The sequence below is a fragment of the Littorina saxatilis genome, linkage group LG7 (assembly GCF_037325665.1).
Source record: "Littorina saxatilis isolate snail1 linkage group LG7, US_GU_Lsax_2.0, whole genome shotgun sequence".
Lineage (NCBI taxonomy): Eukaryota > Metazoa > Mollusca > Gastropoda > Littorinimorpha > Littorinidae > Littorina > Littorina saxatilis.
In genome coordinates this window covers 32,261,816-32,278,985 of record NC_090251.1, presented here as the reverse complement: position 1 = coordinate 32,278,985, position 17,170 = coordinate 32,261,816, and the positions used below count along the sequence as shown (strand labels likewise).

At 47.2% G+C, this 17,170-nt stretch overlaps 1 protein-coding gene across 1 annotated transcript in view; it reads left to right on the top strand.

The window, feature by feature from the left end:
* Positions 1-16,169, top strand: part of LOC138971201 (very-long-chain 3-oxoacyl-CoA reductase-like) — a 31,489-nt gene extending 15,320 nt beyond the window's left edge. The window contains exons 9-10 of the mRNA XM_070343869.1: positions 10,168-10,317; positions 12,382-16,169. Of these exons, the coding sequence (XP_070199970.1) occupies positions 10,168-10,317; positions 12,382-12,480 (249 nt within the window). The 3' untranslated portion in view covers positions 12,481-16,169. The remainder of the gene's footprint in view (positions 1-10,167; positions 10,318-12,381) is intronic.
* The last annotated feature ends 1,001 nt before the right edge of the window (positions 16,170-17,170 follow it).

Here is a 17,170-nt window from a genome sequence, read left to right as displayed (position 1 = left end):
TATTGTTCAACCGACTCTAGCCACTTCCGCTTCCGTGGACGGGTGGGTTTCCGGTTTACCGGACCCTCCTTCTGATGGAGATCAGGAAGGTTTTGGAGAGGAACAGGAAGGGGATGAGGATCGTTCCGAATCCGTTACCCCCTTACGGATTCCCAATAAGCTGGGCCCTACTCTGGAGTTGGCTGCGGAGATAACCTCACGGTACTTCCCTGAGGGTGTCTCCGCCGACTCTACTGTTGTCGCACCCCCTCCCTCTGCTTTGGCAGACTTTGCGGGCGCGGGGGACACGAGGGCGAAGTTCCGTTTCACGGAATCTCCTTCCGTCCCGTTTGTGATGGCTCAGGTGTTGGCGGACGCTAACACACCCTACCCTCTTTTGGCTGCTCATGGGGAAGCCCCCCCTTCTGCCCAGCCTTGGTTAACCTCGGCTCAGGCAGGCGGCGGCCTCCCAGCCAACTCAAGAAGATCGCGGCTGCCTAGCAGGCCACATTCTCTTCTCTCCTCTTTTTCGCTGCCCACAGCTCCACTTCCGGTGACTCCGGAACTGGCTCGCTTGCGGCAGGATGGTTATAGCCGAGATAGGACTTCCGTTTGTACGGAACAGAGTCTACTCGGGCTGGAGGAAAGCGGGCGTTCTTCCCTTGAACTGACCTCTTTAGCGGAAACGCTCATCCGGTCTCTCACGAGAGCCATCGCTTCGTCCATCGAGCCTTTTAGGTTTCGTGACGATGCTATTGAGGCTGATGCTGCCATGCTCCTGGCGGCGCTTGCGAAGGTCACTGACAGTCAGATGACGCTTGCTGCTCGGCTCTACTCTCAGGTGGTGTTCTGGAGGCGCGAGGCTTTTCTTAACGGCTCTCGCCTAACGGATAAGGCCACCATAGACTCTTTGAGAGTCTCTCCCTTTTCAGAGGGTGCGTTGCTGGGGTCACGCTCTTTGGATGCCCTTCGGCAGCAAACTGAGGAAACTCGTGACCAACATGTGGTGCAACTGACGGAACTCGCTCTTAAGCAGCACAGCAACAAACCACGGAGTTCTGCGTCAGCGCCAGACAGCTCTTCTGGGCAGCAGTCGTCTCGCGCAGGTAGGGGTGGGTCACGGTCCCGTCCTTACCAGCGTAAACCTTCCTTCGGGAAGCGGGGGTCTGGGCGCAAGCCCAACCCCCAATGAGCCACCCCCGATCCAGTCACCCCCCCCCAGCCTCTACCCTTTTGGTAGCAGGCGGCCTCTTCCGGGTCCTGCCAGCTTGGCTGTCTCGGACAAGCAGCCTATGGAGCATGGGGGTGATTCGATCGGGGTTCCGCCTTCCTTGGCAGGAAGGCAAAGCCCCTTCGTCCAGGGCGCCGGCCAACTTCCGGTTTCCGGTCAGCCCAGACGCTCAGGAGACTTTACAGGCGGAAATCCTTCTCTTTCTGCGGAAGCAGGCTATAGAGGAGTTTCTCGGCCACCCCTTCTTGGGACTTTACGGCAGAATTTTGGTTGTCCCCGGGGTGTTGCACCAAGGCATGGTGTTCGATTCACGGGAGTGGGCAGTCCGTCCCACTCAACGTCGTTTATACAAACTGCAGGCGCGCCCTTTTCAGGCGGCGCTCAGTTCAGTCTGGAATCCGACGTCACACGGCTGGGACGTCTCAGTTCCGTTTCGAGGTCTGGTTGCAGCAGACCACGCCTCAGTGGATGAACACTCCTTGGCTTCTGTTTCATCACTTTCTCTCCGCTTTCCAGGGCACCCATTTGTTGTTTCTTTACGACAACACGGCGGTCTCTGCTTATTCCAACAAACAGGGCGGGTCCCGATCTCGGCTGTGGTCCAGCCGAGCATGCGAGACTCTTTCTTAGATCCTGATCTCGGCTCGCTATCTGCCTGGCTGCCTGAACGTCCTTGCCGACGTCATCAGCCGTTCCTTCCAGATCCTCCACACGGAGTGGACCATCACCCATCAGGCGCTCCTCCTTCTTTGGGCGCAGGTAGAGCGTCCGATGGTCGTCCTTTTCGCCACGAGATTTTCACGTCGCCTCCCGATCGTTGTGTCTGTTTCCGGGCCCGGAAGCTTGGCAGATCGACGCGATGACGATCAGCTGGGCAGGGCTAGAGGCTTACGCCTTCCCTCCCACTCCACTCATCGGAAGGGTTCAGCCTAAAGCCGACTTGGAGCGGCTTCATCTCCTTCTCGTGGCACCGCGCTGGCCCAGTCAGCATTAGTTCCCGGACCCCATGCGGCTCACCAGCGGCCCGCCAATCCCGCTCGGCCGCCGGCGAGGGGAGCTTTTCCAGCCCAGAACGGGGACTCTGCACATCGCCCCGAGGGCCTGGATCCTCACGCCTGGAGAGGGTTCGGAGATCACTGGGGTGCTCAGGCGCCTCCGTTTTCGCTTTTGGACTTAGGCCAGAAGGCTCACAGGCCACCTCCTCTGTCTACTAGTCACACTGGCTGGCTTGGACTCGATGGTTTGCGGCTAACAATGTCGTCCCGGTCGCCCTGCGATCAATGCAGGTCGCAAACCATCTGGCATGGCTCTCCGCTCGGGGACGCGCCGCGTCCGCTTTGCGCGCTCGCCGCTCAGCCATCTCTGTTACTTTTAAGCAACTTGGACGCTCCATCTCCCTCGGGGGAGTTATCGCGAGTGTGCTAAAGGGCGCGGCCCTCAGTTCTGCAACGGAGAGAACTTCTGTCCCGGCTTGGGACGTTCTTCTAGTACTCGAATTTCTCCGTTCTAGTGCTTTTGAACCTTTACAAGACGCTAGTCTCTCTGACCTTACGCGCAAAACTCTCATGCTCATACTGCTCGCTTCCGCGCGGAGGGGCAGTGAGATCCACGGCCTCTCAGGCCTAGACCGGGATATCACTTTCGGAAGAGACGGCTCGGTTTCACTGCGTGTCCGTCCCGATTTTCTCGCCAAGAATCAAAAACCTGGTCCACTTTCACCGATCATTTCCATTCGGCCTCTCCGGGACATTTTTAGCCCCCGGCGATCCGGATTTTTCTAACTGCCCGGTACGCGCGCTTAAGGCTTACTTGTCGCGCACCGCTCCTTTTCGAGCATCAGCTCCGAAGTTGTTGTTTATTTCGATCATTTCAGCCCGAAATAAAGACTTTGCAAAAACCACGCTTTCCAGATGGTCTTCCACACTTATAAGGCATGCTTATCAGTGGTGGCAGACACAAAAAGGGGGGGGGGCAGTCAGTCCTTCCTCCTCGATCACCTCGTACGCACGAGGCTTGAGCGTGGGCAACTTCCTTAGCTGTCCTCAAGTCTGGAAGGATGTCAGACGTCCTCAAAGCTGCATACTGGACGACTCATGATGTCTTCCTCAGCTACTACCTCCGGGGCATTGCCAGCACTCATCCGGACGGTACCAACTGCCTCCCAGCTATGGTTGCCGCAGGCCAGATATTTCCAAGAGATTAATGTGAGTATCCCACCGCCTTTATGTGCAATCTGCCATTTATGTGAGTTGAGGTAAGAATATGTGATTGAATCGAAAATTTCAAAACTAAATTTTCATTTAATTAATATACTTACTCAACTCACATCGTTTATACCCTCCCATCCATCCCCGCTAACATTATATGTGTTACAGGTGTGTGTTTCCGTGGGGGAATGACGGCCGGTAGCAGGACCGCGCATGTGCGGGTTACCGGTAGGGGAGGTGACTCCCGTCCTTGACTACGGATTGTTTTTCTTAGGGAGTTACTTCCCCCCTTACCAGGGTCGAGTACTACTTCAATATCTTAGCAATGAACTGAAGTTAATGCCATTTATGTGAGTTGAGTAAGTATATTAATTAAATGAAAATTTAGTTTTGAAATTTTCGATTATTACCCAACTCACATATAGCAATTAACTCTAGTTCAGTGCTGGTAACGCTGTACGCGTTCCCCTTGGTAACAAGGGAGACCACCCTAAAAAAGAGTGATCCATCCCATAATATCAGACCGATGTCCGGTCCAACATCCGTATGCGTGCGCATACGCCGCCATTTGTATCATTCTCTCTCAGCGGTTCAACTGGGAAGGACGCTTCTGATGTACGCTCCTGCTGTTTGCAGTTTTTCGCCTTAGTCCTTGGCTTTGGCATCTCCCCTTGGTCGTCGCCTATCTGTTCACCTTTACCTAGCTGTGTGGTGAGATCTTTCCGTTTTGTTATAACTTTAGCGACGTTTTCGTCGCTCGTTTTGTACTTGTGAAATTTTTCTGAAATTGTTTTCTTTGAAATTTTTCGTGAGTTATTTTTGCTATGGCGGAGGCTGCGCTTGTTGATAGCGTGAAAAGGAAGCCGAGTTCGAGGCAGGTGCCTGACGATTCGCCTCCTAAACGTAGCTCGAGGAGAGAGAAGGGCGCAGGAAAATCCGCGTCTGTTTCTTCTGATTCAACTTCTGTTAAATCTCCCGTGTTAGCAGACGTCAGTTTAACTTCCGGTCAGGCTTGTTTACGTTCTGGCAAGAGTGGTGTTTCGGGCAAAGCTTCTTCTTCTTCTGCTTCTGCTTCTGCTTCAACTTCAGATGGCTGCCCTGGGTTAGCGCCAACTGAAGTTGCGTCTTTATTGTTGACTTTGAGCGCTCAAGTTTCGACACTTGCGTCGGAATTATCTTCCACTAGGGAGGAATTACGAGCGCTTCCGTCTGGTGTTTCTGATGTTCTCTCCTTAGCACAGGTACGGCAGTCTCCTGCAGTTCCGGCTTCGACTTCCGCTAAGCCTTCGGCGACTGTGACTCGGGCGGATGTCCATGCTTCGCAGGATGGAGGTACCAAGTTGGTGTCTCTCCTGAATGTGACACCAGTACAAGGTATGTCTACACCGCTTGCCGGTGTGCGAGCTCAGGGGGCTCTCTCGTGCGTTGGAGGCCGTGAGAGTTCTTATGAGCAGCGAAAGGACGAGCGCCTCCGTACGTCTCTTTATGAGAATATCGGGGACCGTTTTAGTCCTCTTCCGCCCAGGGGGCAGGAAGTGGTCGGTTCTGCCGACGATAAACTGTCTGATGTTCTGCCTCCTGGCTCCGAGCTTGATCTCGAGTCGGAGGGTAGGGCGGAAGACGGGGATGCCTCAGTGGTAGAGGATTCCCAACTGAATTTGCCCGTGAAGCTGTCAGCCGCAGTGGCTTCACCCACCTCGGTCTGCTTTTGACGATTTCCGGAGTGCACAGGAGCAACGGCCTCGCTTCCGCTTCCGGGAATCGTCAACTATTGCCTATGAAATGGCGAACGTCTTGTGTGGTAAACGCAAACCGGCGGTGCCGTTGTTGGTTCAGCACGGCGATGCTCCGGAAGACGTTGTCTCTTGGCTGGCTCAACCTGGGGCTCGAGCAGCTTCCGGTGTTCCGAAGTTCAAGCTCAACCCTTATCCTGTGAGCCTGATTGACACTTTTGCTCTGCCGTCAGGGGCACTTCCGGTGACGCCGGAACTTGCTGCTTTGAGAGAAGATGGGTACAATAGGGATAGAGTGGTCCCATGTACTGACGGTTCTCTCTCAGCCTTGGAGGAAGTCGGCAGGTCTTTGCTGGAGCTCACGTCCTTGTCGGAGTCTCTGCAAAGGTCTTTGTCGAGATCGATTGCCACATCTCTTGATCCTTTTGAATTTCGGTTCGATGCGTCGCCAACAGATGTTTCGACACTGCTGGCTACTCTGGGCAAGGTGACTAGAGAACAGGTTGCCTTGTCTGCCCGGCTGTATACTCACGCAGTGCTTTCAAGGAGATCAGCCTTCTTGACGGGGTCCAGATTTCGGGACACCGCGACTGTGGAGAGGCTGAAGGTCTCCCCTTTTGCTGAGGGGTCTCTCTTTGGGCAGGCGTCTTTCGATGCACTCCAGAAAGAGACGCAGGACGCGCGGGATGTAGCGATCGCGCGTCTGGCTTCACAGGGCTTCCAGAAGCCTCAGGGCAAGTCTCAGACTCAGGCGTTTTCTTCTGCTAAGCCTCAGACGTCTTCGTCAGGTGGTGGGAAGGCCCAGAAGCAGTCATTCTCCTCCAGGGGTAGGGGGCGTGGAGCTCCATACCCTAAGAGGGGTCAGTCTTTCGGGGGTTCCAGGGGGTCGGGGCGTAAGCCTCACCCCCAATGAAACTTCCCCGAACAACACATCCCTGTGGCCCCCGCGCTGGTTGTAGCGGGCGGCCCGTCCAGGGCCCTTTCTTCCTGGCTGCAACTGGTGGCCAGCAAGTGGGTCACGGGGATAGTGTGTTCGGGGTTCCGGCTTCTCTGGTCAGGGCAGAAGGCTCCCCTGGTCAGGATAATCCCGCCCTGCAGGGCGCCAAAGGATTTGGTGGCACGGAACGCGGTCCAGGAGGAGGTCTCGGCTCTGCTGCTCAAGGGAGCTATAGAGGAGGTCTTGGACGCGCGGTCCCCGGGGTTTTACGGCAGACTTTTCGTAGTGCCGAAAGCCTCGGGGGCGTGGAGGCCGGTGTTAGATCTTTCTCCTTTGAACAAGTTTCTGAGAGTAATCAAATTTACCATGGAAACTCCAACTTCGGTTCGGGAGGCCTTACGGCCGGGAGATTGGGCAACGTCGATCGATCTTACAGACGCTTACTTTCACGTCCTCATACATGTCGCGGACAGGAAGTGGCTTCGCTTCCCTTGGGGCGGCAAAGCTTACCAGTTCAGGGCTCTGCTGTTCGGCCTGTCTTTAGCTCCGTGGATTTTCACGATTGTGGTCAGGCAGCTTTGCGCTCTTGTGAGACAGGAAGGCATCCGTCTCAGAGCATACCTGGACGATTGGTTAATCCTTCACCAGAACAGGGGGCTTTGCGAGGCTCATACGCACAGGGTGCTGAGCCGGGCGGCACAGCTGGGTTTCTCTGTCAACCTGACAAAATCCGAGTTGGAACCATCCCAGACGTTTACTTACCTGGGCATGGAATTCGACACACTTCGGTGGTCTGTCCGTCCGTCTCAAAGGCGGATCGACAAGCTTCAGGGTCTGATTCGGTCTCTCTACGGAGAGAATCACGCCAGTGCAAGGGTTCTGACTTCGGTTCTGGGTCAGATGGAATCCATGGCTTCCCTCATTCCGTTGGGCAGGGTTCACAAAAGGCCTTTTCAGGCCTCCCTGCAGTCAAGGTGGGATCAGACATCCCAGGACTGGAGTGTTCCGATCGCTCTGGGAACTTGGTTTCAGCAGACCACAGGTGTTTGGCTTCTTCCGGATTTGTTCCGGGGTGTTCCCATTGTTCGTCCACCGCCGGAGAGAGAGTTGTTTACGGACGCATCTCTGACGGGGTGGGGTGCTCATCTGGACGAGCACATGGTTTCGGGAGTTTGGGATTGCTCTCAGGCCTCCCTACATATCAATGTACTGGAGTTGGAGGCCGTTTCCCTGGCGCTTCTAGCGTTCAAGCCTTTCCTGGAGGGCAGTCATGTACGTCTTCACACCGACAACATGTCCGTGGCGTCGTATGTGAACAAGCAGGGGGGGACTCGGTCTCACAGTCTTTCCGACATTGCATGTCGCATTCTCAAGTGGTGTCACGCCCAGCACATTCTGTTGTCAGCAGTGTACTTGAAGGGCAGTCTGAACGTCCTTGCAGACACTTTGAGCAGAGGGGACAGGATTGTTCATTCAGAGTGGACTCTCACACACCAGTCTTTGCAGCGGCTTTGGTCGCAGATCGACAAGCCCAAGATAGATCTCTTTGCGACGAGGTTTTCGGCGAGACTTCCTCTCTTTGTGTCCCCCTTCCCGGATCCTCTGGCCTGGAAGGTGAATGCTCTGGAAGTGGATTGGTCAGATCTTCCGGCGTATGCTTTCCCTCCGTTCTGCCTCTTAGGCAAAGTCCTCAGGAAAGTGGACTTAGAGAAACCAGCGCTGGTTCTGGTCGCGCCTCTGTGGCCAAGCCAGCACTGGTTTCCCGACCTACTGCGTCTAGCAGTTCGGCCCCCGATCCCTCTCGCCCTGAAAAGAGGAGATCTCGTGCAGCCTCGGTCAGGCGTTCAGCACGAGAACCCACAGATCCTGGCCCTTCACGCGTGGATTCTGTCCGAAGCGCTTTGCGTAGGGCAGGGGCCTCTTCCCCTACTCTGAGATTCGTTGGACATGCACATAGAAAATCGACGTCTTCGGTTTACTCATCGCACTGGGCCTCTTGGTCTAGGTGGTGCGCGCTTAACGGGGTTAAACCTCTTTCACCTAGGTCTATTCATGTAGCCAACCATCTGTCGTGGTTGGCTGATCAGGGGGCTTCTCCCTCTTCTATTAGGGTCCGGAGGTCGGCGATCTCTTCGACCCTCGCGCAATTAGGCCACAAAATTTCGCTCGGAGGGGTTATCGCTAGTGTTATTAAGGGGGCTGCCCTTTTAGCAGCTCGTTCAAAATCGCTTCTCCCTGCATGGGATTTGTTCCTGGTCTTACGTTTCTTAGCCTCGGAAGAGTTCGAGCCTCTTTTGTCAGCCAGTTTGGCCGATTTGACGCGTAAGACTGTGTTTTTAACGCTTCTCTCTACTTCAAGGAGAGGTAGTGAGGTGCACTCTTTGTCGGGTTTAGACAAGGATATTGCGTTCGAGAAGGATGGTTCCATTTCTCTCAAATTTGTTCCCGGCTTTCTCGCGAAAAACCAGAAACCTGGCCAGCTTTCTCCAATCTTGCGCATCCCACCCTTGAGCAAGATTTTGGCTCCTGGAGATCCCGATATTGCAAATTGTCCTGTGAGAGCTCTCCGATGTTATCTGTCTCGAACTCGGCCTGTTAGGTCAGAAAGTCAAAAGCTTCTTTTCATATCTTTAAACACGGCTAGGTGTAAGGATATAGCTAAGGTGACTCTGGCCAAATGGATCTCCACTCTGATCAAACGAGCATATGCCTGGTGGCAAGTGCAGTCGGGTGATATTAGGGCAGTGTTGCCTCTCACCGCGGCTAGAACCCATGAGGCGAGAGCCTGGGCATCCACTGTGGCAGTTCTTCGGTCCGGCAAGCTAGCCGAGGTACTGGAAGCTGCTTATTGGCGTTCTGAGGACGTTTTCGTCAACTTTTACCTCAGAGACGTCGCTTCTGTCAGACAGGATGGAAGCTCCGCGCTGCCTGCCATGGTAGCGGCGGGACAGGTCCTGCGTGCCTAGTTTTGGTAAGTACCCACCACCTATAGTAGCAATCTGCTATATGTGAGTTGGGTAATAATATGTAATTTAATCCAAATTTTAATAATAAATTTTCATTTAATTAATATACTTACCCAACTCACATCGTTTAAACCCTCCCGCCTCCCCGCTGTGGTGGTATTGGGTTCTAAAAAAGTAGTGAGTTGGGCTTCGTTCGAATGATACAAATGGCGGCGTATGCGCACGCATACGGATGTTGGACCGGACATCGGTCTGATATTATGGGATGGATCACTCTTTTTTAGGGTGGTCTCCCTTGTTACCAAGGGGAACGCGTACAGCGTTACCAGCACTGAACTAGAGTTAATTGCTATATGTGAGTTGGGTAAGTATATTAATTAAATGAAAATTTATTATTAAAATTTTGGATTTCATGTGAAGGCTTTTTTGGTGTGATGTGGCTGGCGTTGGATTAAGTGATTATGATTTGCATTTCGCATAAGTTGGAATACTTGTATGTGCATTAAGATAATTGTGACAAAATTGTTACTCTACTGTGCCTAATATGATAATAACACACAACACAAAAAAGGACAGTCTAATGGTGAACTTACCTTTCCACTGTTGATGTGGCTTACACGTCGAGATTGACATCAGCTTTATTCTCACACAAATCCAACATGCACAGTCTGGTGGTGAACTTACGTTTCCACTGTTGATGTGACTTACACGTCGAGATCAACATCAACTTATTTATTCTCACACAACTCCAACATGCACAGTCTGGTGGTGAACTTACGTTTCCGCTGTTGATGTAGCTTACACGTCGAGATCAACATCAACTTATTTATTTTCAAACTTTCCTTGTGCTGCGTCCTTGGAAGACTCACATAAGTAACAGAACTGTTTTGCAATGTCATTTTGCAATGTCATTGTTTGGATTATTACATGTCTCCTTGTGAAATTGTAAAGCTTTTAGACTCCAGAGCTTCGACTTTGTACAGGAGAGTGCAGTAGATTTGACACTGGTTCGCTTAGTTATGGTCAAATTTAATTAAGAAGCAAAACAATAATATAAAATTGATATAACTTCAGTTGATGTATGTGATAATCACTGTACGCTGACGTTTTTTAGGTGGTGCTGCCCTACTTTGTTGCCACCAAGATGAGCAAGATCAGGAATGGGAGCATTTTTGCCCCTTCACCTACAACCTACGTCAACAGTGCTCTCAACACTGTGGGTCTACAGTCACGCACTGTTGGCTACTGGAGTCATGCCATTCAGGTAAAAAAAAAGATTGCTTGCACATTTTTTTGTTAGCTCTTACGCACTAGGATTTTAAAAATTCTTTATCTGTTAACACCATTCAGTGTACAAAAATTGCTTCAACAATGTGTTTTTTTAGCCCTTATCTGTGAACAGTTGTGAAATAACCTACATTGCTTCACTTTGTTCAGAAGCTCACTATCTCTCTCTCTGTCTGTCTCTGTCTGTCTCTCTCTATCTTTTCCTTCTTTAGTCCTTGCTGTAACATTTGCAGTTTAACATGAGTAAATCTTTTCAAGTCCAATGCTTGTTTGAAATGTATGTTGTTCAACATCAGTCATCAATCTCAGTGACACTTTAGCATTACTATGTGAATAAAGAAGAATGAAATGCAAAAGGGGTGAGCGTGTGGACTGGGTGGACTGGGTGGCCGAGTGTTAACGCACTTGCGCTCGGAAGCGAGAGGTTGCGAGTTCGACCCTGGGTCAGGGCGTTAGCAATTTTCTCCCCCCTTTCCTAACCTAGGTGGTGGGTTCAAGTGCTGGTCTTTCGGATGAGACGAAAAACCGAGGTCCCTTCGTGTACACTACATTGGGGTGTGCATGTTAAAGATCCCACGATTGACAAAAGGGTCTTTCCTGGCAAAATTGTATAGGCATAGATAAAAATGTCCACCAAAATACCCGTGTGACTTGGAATAATAGGCCGTGAAAAGTAGGATATGCACCGAAATGGCTGCGATCTGCTGGCCGATGTGAATGCGTGATGTATTGTGTAAAAAAATTCCATCTCACACGGCATAAATAAATCCCTGCGCCTTGAATATGTGCACGATATAAATTGCATAAAATAAAATAAAAATAAAAATAAATAAATCCCTGCGCTTAGAACTGTACCCACGGAATACGCGCGATATAAGCCTCATATTGATTGATTGATTAATAATAATAAGAACATTTATATAGCGCCAAATCAAAAACTTTCGTTAAAAAGGCTTGCTCTAACCGCTTGACATCTAAACTAAAACGTCATTCACACTCTTTACAATGATGTACAAGAACTTCATGTCACACTCTTTCATTCAGTATAGCACCATTCACACAGTTGTTATTCTGTACAAGACAATAATGATTGATTGTAATAAACTGACAGCTATTTACTGATCAGTACTGTTCAAATGAAAAGCAGTGAATTAATTCTGAGGAAATGAGTATTTCACCCGGTTGATTATGTGAGTGTTTTCTCATCACTGACTTGAACAGTACTGTTGGAATACTGCGGTACCTGGGATGGAAGGACACCTTTGGGACCAGCCAAAAACGTCCTTACATTTTGGGTGGCCTGCTATGACAGGTATATTCTGGTCAAGATAATAGAGAAAAGGACAACAGAAGGTGTCCTCTCAGTCTCATTGGAGGGTCCTCACATGGCAGGTACAGTTAAACCTGCTCTTGGGATCACCTCTCGAAAGCCACCACCTACCCACAACTACCCCTCCAAAGGATATCCCAGAAAAGGTTTTCTTCTAAATAATTTGATCACTTTCCACAGCGACCACCAGTCTATAACGACCACTTTTGGTCTGTCCCTTGACGGGCACAGTGGCGTGGTGTTAAGACGTCGGCCTGCTAATCGGGAGGTCGTGAGTTCGAATCCCGGTCGCTGCCGCCTGGTGGGTTAAGAGTGGAGATTTTTCTGATCTCCCAGGTCAACTTATGTGCAGACCTGCTAGTGACGTAACCCCCTGCGTGTGTACACGCAAGCACAAGACCAAGTGCATGGAAAAGATCCTGTGATCCATGTCAGAGTTCGGTGGGTTATGATAACACGAAAATACCCATCATGCCTTCCCCGAAATCGGTGTATGCTGCCTGAATGGCGCGGTAAAAATGGTCATACATGTAAAAATCCACTCGTGTTAAAACCATGGGTGAACGTGGGAGTCTAAGCCCATGAACAAAGAAGAAGAAGAAGAAGGTCAGTCCTTTTGGTGGTCGTTATAGACAGGTTCGACTGTTCCACTTTACTGGTATGGTGTTGCTCATCTATCAAGTTTTTCTATTTCATCTTTTGTCTTTGCAGGACAAGGTGAATATGTTGCTTCCCCTGACCCTGACTACCCATTTTCTCATGGGAGCACGCGCCAAAGGTCTCAAGAAGAAGGTGGCCAAAAAAGAATGAATTCTCTAGCAGTTTTTGTTCCTTTTGTGTAATCTCTGTGTACCGTTTTTCTTGTTGTAACTTGCGTACGTAGTGAACTGTGAATGAAGTAAAATGTGGAGGAGGATGTATAGTAAAGGTATGATTACTGTTAATTGGTATCTTCAAAGCTTGTACAGAAATAAATAAAAGTGCATGCTTTTGGAGTGGTTTGTATTGTCATCAAATCCAAACATTTGTAAAAAATAAACATACAAAAATTGTACAACAAAAAAAACAAAAAACCAAGGGAAAAAAGCAAAAATAGGAGGCAAGAAAACAACAAAGGAATACACATTATAAAGGACAGAAAGACGAATAATGTAAGAGATGGACAACCAGAAATAAAAGTACCGTATTTGACGGATTACAAGACGCACCGTTTTATAAGCCGCACCCCCGACTTTTAACAAAAAAATTGGGACGAGCCACGTATAGGCCGCGTCACTATATTAGCCGCCGTCGAAAAAAAATATAATCAGATCGTGTCAATCAATCAAAACAACCAGGCAAACGAAAGTACGGTATTTGGCGAAATCGGCTCCGAGAATAAATAAGTGAAACAAAGAAGAAAAGTGAAAAAGTTTGAAGAAAAATATCACACACACACAATTTGTAACCAACACACACATGTAGTCCCGCCCGGAATAAGCTTTTTTGGGATGATTTACGACTTTTGCGCACATTTCGAGCAGTCGAAAACACAACATGGCGGCTCTCGCTCCTCCAACTATCGCGAGACACAAAAAAACGAAATCTCGCCCGCGCGAGATCCTGATACATCCGGTGTTTCTCTGTACGCTATCTTGTCACGACGACTTGTTGACAAACGAAGATTCGCGAAAGAAAGAGAAAAGCGCCGAGTCTTGAGTAGAGAGCTAATAAAGTACCGGTAATCGCTAATCGAGCGAAATGAAAATCCGCGGCGACTTCCATTAGGTGAATGCTATTCAAGTTTAGGTAACGTTTTAGCGGCATCTTTTTATAAGCCGCAATGCGATTTTTTTTTTAAGAAAAGTCGCGGCTTGTAGTCCGTCAAATACGGTAGACAATTTAAAAAAAGAAATTAAAAACAAAAACCTTTATGAGAAATACCTGATTGTACAGCATTAAATGTTTTGTAAAAAGAGAATAAAATTGTGAAGATGCATTTTTTTAAATTGTGCTTTTCCAAGTGAATATCAGGCATATAGCATATTGTAGTGGTTATTTATATAGTTCAGCAAAATGCGTACGCGCGTTGAATCTTTTCACATTTGCACTGCTTTTAGATCATAACGTGTTGCTTTCTTTATTGATGTTTGTGTGAACAAAGGAGCGAAAACATAATTTATCTCCCACTGACTTTCATTTGTCGTACCAATTTACTTAAGACAGATTCTGACTAATGTACTAAGATGGGTGACTGCACAATCTTGAGTGATTATGAACATATGTAAACTTCCGTTGCTAATGTGAATGTTTGATTTGAAAGGCAGTAAAGTTGTTTGGGTCCAGTCTGTGAGATTTTTTTTTATCAAGTCTGTCTTGTTAGGAATGCTTATTTAAATCAGATATATTTATCCCATTTAGTAATACTATATTTTGTTTTTATATTTAGTCAAGTTTTGACTAAATATTTTAACATCGAGGGGGAATCGAAACGAGGGTATGGTGTATGTGCGTCTGTCTGTGTGTGTGTGTAGAGCGATTCAGACTAAACTACTGGACCGATCTTTATGAAATTTGACATGAGAGTTCCTGGGTATGAAATCCCCGAACGTTTTTTTCATTTTTTTGATAAATGTCTTTGATGACGTCATATCCGGCTTTTCGTGAAAGTTGAGGCGGCACTGTCACGCCCTCATTTTTCAACCAAATTGGTTGAAATTTTGGTCAAGTAATCTTCGACGAAGCCCGGGGTTCGGTATTGCATTTCAGCTTGGTGGCTTAAAAATTAATTAATGACTTTGGTCATTAAAAATCTGAAAATTGTAAAAAAAAATAAAAATTTATAAAACGATCCAAATTTACGTTTATCTTATTCTCCATCATTTGCTGATTCCAAAAACATATAAATATGTTATATTCGGATTAAAAACAAGCTCTGAAAATTAAATATATAAAAATTATTATCAAATTTTTTTTTTCGAAATCGTTTTAAAAACACTTTCATCTTATTCCTTGTCGGTTCCTGATTCCAAAAACATATAGATATGATATGTTTGGATTAAAAACACGCTCAGAAAGTTAAAACAAAGAGAGGTACAGAAAAGCGTGCTATCCTTCTTCGCGCAACTACTACCCCGCTCTTCTTGTTAATTTCACTGCCTATGCCGTGAGCGGTGGACTACGAGTATACGGTCTTGCTGCGTTGCATTGCGTTCAGTTTCATTCTGTGAGTTCGACAGCTACTTGACTAAATATTGTATTTTCGCCTTACGCGACTTGTTCTTTTTTGCTTTGTTTTTCTATTGCTATGATTACTTTCCTGTCAAAATAAAGCTGATTCAAGAATGGGGCCATGTCTTGATGTTTCCTGTGTAATTGCTTGTTTTGTTGTGGTTGCAGTTGCTTTCCTTTTTATATTTAGTCAAGTTTTGACTAAATATTTTAACATCGAGGGGGAATCGAAACGAGGGTCGTGGTGTATGTGCGTGTGTGTGTCTGTGTGTGTGTGTGTGTGTGTAGAGCGATTCAGACTAAACTACTGGACCGATCTTTATGAAATTTGACATGAGAGTTCCTGTGTATGAAATCCCCGAACGTTTTTTTCATTTTTTTGATACATGTCTTTGATGACGTCATATCCGGCTTTTCGTGAAAGTTGAGGCGGCACTGTCACGCCCTCATTTTTTAACCAAATTGGTTGAAATTTTGGTCAAGTAATCTTCGACGAAGCCCGGACTTCGGTATTGCATTTCAGCTTGGTGGCTTAAAAATTAATTAATGACTTTGGTCATTAAAAATCGGAAAATTGTAAAAAAAAATAAAAATTTATAAAACGATCCAAATTTACGTTGATCTTATTCTCCATCATTTTCTGATTCCAAAAACATATAAATATGTTATATTCGGATTAAAAACAAGCTCTGAAAATTAAATATATAAAAATTATTATCAAAATTAAATTGTCGAAATCAATTTAAAAACACTTTCATCTTATTCCTTGTAGGTTCCTGATTCCAAAAACATATAGATATGATATGTTTGGATTAAAAACACGCTCAGAAAGTTAAAACAAAGAGAGGTACAGAAAAGCGTGCTATCCTTCTTAGCGCAACTACTACCCCGCTCTTCTTGTCAATTTCACTGCCTTTGCCATGAGCGGTGGACTGACGATGCTACGAGTATACGGTCTTGCTGAAAAATGGCATTGCGTTCAGTTTCATTCTGTGAGTTCGACAGCTACTTGACTAAATATTGTATTTTCGCCTTACGCGACTTGTTGATTAGTCTGTATAAACACAATTGTGTGCAATAAGAGATTCAAAGCCCTTTGTTTAGATATGATTAAACGGGATACATTGATTTTGCCTCAAGTTCACCTTTGCAGTTCAAACTCCAACTCTCTTGTTTTGTATTTTAATTTGCATGAATATGTTTTTTTTGTGGTTGCAACATTTCAGTAGTTAGATGCATTTTTCCTTGTTGTGAGGCCAATAAATACACTCTGCTTGTGGATTCCTAAATGCTGTGTTTGGTTTTGGTTGAAAGAGTATTTTTTTCCCCAATGGATATTGAAGCACATTTTTGACTCACATGCGAAGCAAAAGTGAGTCTATGTACTCACCCGAGTCGTCCGTCCGTCCGTCCGGCCGTCCGGCCGTCCGGAAAACTTTAACGTTGGATATTTCTTGGACACTATTCAGTCTATCAGTACCAAATTTGGCAAGATGGTGTATGATGACAAGGCCCCAAAAAACATACATAGCATCTTGACCTTGCTTCAAGGTCAAGGTCGCAGCGGCCATAAATGTTGTCTAAAAAACAGCTATTTTTCACATTTTTCACATTTTCTCTGAAGTTTTTGAGATTGAATACCTCACCTATATATGATATATAGGGCAAAGTAAGCCCCATCTTTTGATACCAGTTTGGTTTAACTTGCTTCAAGGTCAAGGTCACAGGAGCTCTTCAAAGTTGGATTGTATACATATTTTGAAGTGACCTTGACCCTGAACTATGGAAGATAACTGTTTCAAACTTAAAAATTATGTGGGGCACATGTTATGCTTTCATCATGAGACACATTTGGTCACATATGATCAAGGTCAAGGTCACTTTGACCCTTATGAAATGTGACCAAAATAAGGTAGTGAACCACTAAAAGTGACCATATCTCATGGTAGAAAGAGCCAATAAGCACCATTGTACTTCCTATGTCTTGAATTAACAGCTTTGTGTTGCATGACCTTGGATGACCTTGACCTTGGGTCAAGGTCACATGTATTTTGGTAGGAAAAATGTGTAAAGCAGTTCTTAGTGTATGATGTCATTGCTAGGTTTAGGTCAAGCATGTGAGTCGTATGGGCTTTGCCCTTCTTGTTACATTTAGTCAAGTTTTGACTAAATGTTTTAACATAGAGGGGGAATGGAGACGAGGGTCGTGGTGTACGTGTGTCTGTCTATGTGTGTCTGTGTCTTTGTGTGTGTGTGTAGAGTGATTCAGAGTAAACTACTGGACCGATCT